At 49.5% G+C, this 4,635-nt stretch overlaps 1 protein-coding gene across 1 annotated transcript in view; it reads right to left on the bottom strand.

Annotated features, from left to right (window-relative positions):
- The window catches only part of ACSL5 (acyl-CoA synthetase long-chain family member 5), a 43,881-nt gene that overhangs the window by 30,431 nt on the left and 8,815 nt on the right, over positions 1–4,635 (bottom strand). The window contains exons 2-7 of the mRNA XM_018570112.1: positions 3,853–4,025; positions 3,639–3,747; positions 2,222–2,286; positions 2,026–2,127; positions 1,294–1,393; positions 630–808 (exon numbers count right to left, since the gene is read on the bottom strand). Of these exons, the coding sequence (XP_018425614.1) occupies positions 630–808; positions 1,294–1,393; positions 2,026–2,127; positions 2,222–2,286; positions 3,639–3,747; positions 3,853–4,008 (711 nt within the window). The 5' untranslated portion in view covers positions 4,009–4,025. The remainder of the gene's footprint in view (positions 1–629; positions 809–1,293; positions 1,394–2,025; positions 2,128–2,221; positions 2,287–3,638; positions 3,748–3,852; positions 4,026–4,635) is intronic.

Here is a 4,635-nt window from a genome sequence, read left to right as displayed (position 1 = left end):
GATAGATAGATAGATAGATAGATAGATAGATAGATAGATAGATAGATAGATAGATAGATAGATAGATCTAGGGCCAAGGATACTGTGGAGATCCTTTGGATTGTGGAAGGTTTCGGATCACTCATATTCAGGGGCATCCCTACACGCTTTGCCGCCTGAGGCAAGAAGGAGTGCTGGCGGGGCACATTAGGGGGAATGCATTACGGGGGGTAGCGGTGTGGTTGCATTTGACAGGGGGGGAGAGATGGGTGGTGACGGCTCACATTCCCGGGGGGGGATGGTACCTCGATCTGTAGTTTCACCCAGCTCACTGACATCACTGGTTGATGGAGGCTGGCTGGGACACCTCCCCAGAGCTCTTAGCAACCTAGAACACTCTGGCCCCAAAGGGGGCACCAGGCACACCTGCCCCCCACCCCATGACCCAATAAGATTCACATAGCTTAATTACTGTTGGATGAGATGTACCAGTAGAAGACCCACGTGGGTCCAACACTTTCTTTTGACAATTTAAAATATCTTTACAGAGTGCTATGTCCACCTTTGCCCTTCATTTCTCGATGCTTGGGTCCGGCTCATCCCCTGAACATTATTTGTTCTATTAGCTGAGGCAGTTTACAAGGAATTACCTCCACGTCCTTCATGAGAAGAACCTCCACTCCGTACTTTGCGCCCCTCTCCTTCAGGTCATCTCCAAACGCCTCCATGAGGATGATGGTTTTCAGCACCGGGGTCAGTCCCTTCTCACAGTTGTCCAGGAGGATCTGGACCTTGTCCGGCTTGTCGCAGACCACCACCGAGAGCTCACCTGTATCGAGGCAGAAACCCAGGAGGAGGTCACTGGGGGGGGGAACTCAGCGCAATGTTCAGTCATGGAGAAACCAATAACCTGGACTGAAAACCAGACCAAGCCAAGACTGTTGTTTTAGTTTGGATCACTCGCACATAATGGAGCAGGAAGAGGGAGGTTTAGAGATATGGTAAGCAGGGCTGGATTTACCACAAGGCCAACCAAGCCCCGCCCTCGGGGCAGCAGGGAGTAGAGGGGAAGCAGGGGTGTGGAATTACTATCTCCCGATGCCCGGGACATGCAGTTCCAGGTGCCGGGCGGGTAGTTGTTTTCTACATATAGCCCGGCTTTGGGCAAGCAGAGCTAAATGTACAGCAGGAAGTGAGGGGATTGGTTACATAGTTACATAGTAACAGGCTGTATCTGGGCTATAAACCAGCAGCGGGTCATGACATCACATGACATCATGAGTTTCCTCATGTCATGTGATGCCGCTCACTCACCTCTGTTAACAATGAACACAAGGGCTTCCGGTCCTAGCGTGTCATATAGAGGCACCACCACCATAGAGTAGGAATAACAGGCCAGCTCAGCAATCACCACCTGAAGAGGGGATACAGGAAATTGGTTAGAGCTAAGGGTTTATCTGCTTATATTTTGCCTTCCCTGGTGCCCCCCACCCCATCAACATGCTAATGCCATTATTTGTAGTAGTAGCAAGCAGTAGTTTGTGTCTCTGCCCCTCCCACAATGGTGAGATTTCCACCTCCAGTAGTTTGTGTCTCTGCCCCTCCCACAATGGTGAGATTTCCCCCAGTAGTTTGTGTCTCTGCCCCTCCCACAATGGTGAGATTTCCTCCAGTAGTTTGTGTCTCTGCCCCTCCCACAATGGTGAGATTTCCTCCAGTAGTTTGTGTCTCTGCCCCTCCCACAATAGTGAGATTTCCCCCAGTAGTTTGTGTCTCTGCCCCTCCCACAATAGTGAGATTTCCCCCAGTAGTTTGTGTCTCTGTCCCTCCCACAATGGTGAGAGTCCCTGCAGTAGTTTGTGTCTCTGCCCCTCCCACAATGGTGAGAGTCCCTGCAGTAGTTTGTGTCTCTGCCCCTCCCACAATAGTGAGATTTCCCCCAGTAGTTTGTGTCTCTGCCCCTCCCACAATTGTGAGATTTCCCCCAGTAGTTTGTGTCTCTGCCCCTCCCACAATGTAAACCTCTGTGTGTGTTGGTTTGCTTACCTCTGGTCGGTTCTGAGAAAACACCCCAATAAATTGTTCCGGGGAGGCTTTACATCCCTTCTGCAATAGGCCTGAGCCAAAAACCTCCGCTCTGTCAGCTACCTGCAAAACATGGAACAAGATGGATCTTCAGAATGACGGCTATATGTGGAAAGACGGCCCCCTCAGGGTGCAGGGTATGGCAGTGAGCACTTACCTGTTTGTAGGTGATCCATGTATAGGGTTGGTTCGGCCTCCGGGATCCCAAGCAGTCTCCATCCCCTGTGGTCATAATGCACGTTTAAATATTTAGGTAGGTTTATGATATTGGACCATGTGATTTGTGCTGAAGGGGGATCGACCAATCTGAACTTCGATCTGTCCCTATTAAAGAGGTCAGGTGACCTCTTTAATAGGGAGTATGGGATCCAAGAGCAGCAGTTTCTCTAGGCCAAGGTATGTTATGCCCTCTGTGGAAGGGAGCGGGGCAAGCATGGGAACTGAGGGCATTATTTTATACTCAGTGCAGAGATCTCACCGACAGGATGCTCACCAACATTATGGTCCCGAATCCCAGGACACCACCCATGGTCTACATTTTGCCTGCCCACTTTCTGAGTAGGCATGTCCAACCTCCACCTACTTTATGGGTTGGTGCCACCACAACCTCACATTTAAATATGTGGGGACAGCCAATCACACTTTCCATATAGGTTGGCTCCAACAAGATCCAACCTCTAAATATGTGGGGACAACCCATTATGCCCTCTTTATGGGTTGGCTCCAAAAACACCCCACCTCTTAATAGGTGGGGACTGACCATCATGCCCTTTTTATGGGTTGGCTCCAACAAGACCCCACCTCTAAATATGTGGGGACAGCCAATCACACCTTCTTTATGGGTTGGCTCCAACAAGACCCCACCTCTAAATTTGCATGGATAGCCCATCATGCCCTCTCTATGTGTTGGCTTCACCAAGACCCCATCTCTAAACATGTAGGGACAGTTCACTATGCCCTATTTATGGGTTAGCTCTACTAAAACGCCACATTAAAATATGAGGGGACAGCCCATCACACCCTCTTTATGGGTTGGCTTCAACAAGACCCCACCTTTAAATATGTGGGGGCAGCCCATCACGGCCTATTTATGGGTTGGCTCCAACAAAACCCCACCTCTAAATTTGCATGGACAGCCCATCAGGCCATCTTTTTTGGGCTGGATTCACACAAGACCCCACCTCTAAATATGCGCTCTCACCCCTGATCTCCTCACTGAATGCATTTTAAAGTTAGCGTGCATATGCAGTAACTTGAATAAGGTTGATGCTGTGATTCCCGGGGCATGGCTCAGGACACAGCACTGGCAGCTCAAAGGGCCTCAAGGTCCACATGTCTTCATGTGTTAGGCTTAGACTACCTGCCACCATACAGTTGGGGTGCCTATGAATAACAAAGGTGAACACAAGGGTAAAAAGCCAACTTCAATTTGTGCTGGCACTCTTATCTATGGGTTCAAGTGTTCAAGTTCAAGGGCTCCTGTAGTTTTCTGCAGACAGCCTGTAGTGGGCGGAGTCTGCTGGGTCCCTCCCATGACATTCAGCAACAGAAAACACAATGCTTCCCCTTCTCACCTGACACCCGCAGTCCTCTCATGAACACTTCATACAGCGTTTTAGCATCTTCATAGTAATGCGTCATAAGGGTGTCATCCTTTAATAGTGCACATCTCCGAGCTCCGCCCTGCAAAGGTCAAACGTTTCAGGTCAAATTCACTTTAATTTCCTTTTTATGGCTCAAAAGTCTATCTATCTATCTGGCCTGCGCCATCATCCCCTCAGGGCCTACCTCTGTTCCGATGGACTGCCGGTTGAGGTCTATAGGTGGCTGGACTGGTTTGGGTTTGGTGAGCACATAGATAAACGCCGATATCCCAATGGTGATGAGCACGACGATGAGTGATGTGGGGAGAGGCGTGAACAGGAAACCGAGGCAGCAGCACATTTCCACAAGTGACCGATCTGTCCAACACAAGATAACAAAGCAGGTTCACTCCAACGCATTGTAACAAAGTATCAATCATGTTACAGACTTTATCAGTGCAAGGGAGAGGATGATGTATAAATCATTCCCGCCACTAGGTGGAGCCAAGGAGCATAGGAAAGGCCATGTGAATGGCATTCACCCTGTGTAAGGCTGAGCGAAAGATTTATAAATCAACTCACTAAAGTAGATGGAAACCCCAACAGTGACAGTGACATTTAGTTTGTTCTGCACTTTGTGTATCACAAACAATTGCTGTTTTCCTTCTTCAAAATGACTTGCCTTCACCTTATTTCTTTCATTTCCCCATCTCAGTGCTGCTGATCTCCTTTATCTTTCATCCACTTCATGTCAACCCCCTCCCTCCATCCTCTCCTCTCTCTTTCCGGCTGTCTCTCCTCACTCTCCTGGCTGTCTCTCCTCACTCTCCTGGCTGTCTCTCCTGGCTGTCTCTCCTGGCTGTCTCTCCTCTCTCTCCTGGCTGTCTCTCCTCACTCTCTCTCGGTTGTCTCTCCTCTCTTTCTACCCTGGCTGTCTCTTCTCACTCTCCTGGCTGTCTCTCCTCTCGCTGTCTCTGCTGGCTGTCTC

This window comes from Nanorana parkeri, unplaced genomic scaffold (genome assembly GCF_000935625.1).
Source record: "Nanorana parkeri isolate BGI_ZX_2015 unplaced genomic scaffold, ASM93562v1 scaffold1455, whole genome shotgun sequence".
Lineage (NCBI taxonomy): Eukaryota > Metazoa > Chordata > Amphibia > Anura > Dicroglossidae > Nanorana > Nanorana parkeri.
Note: the sequence above shows the minus strand (reverse complement) of the source record. Positions and strands in the feature narration are given on the sequence as shown.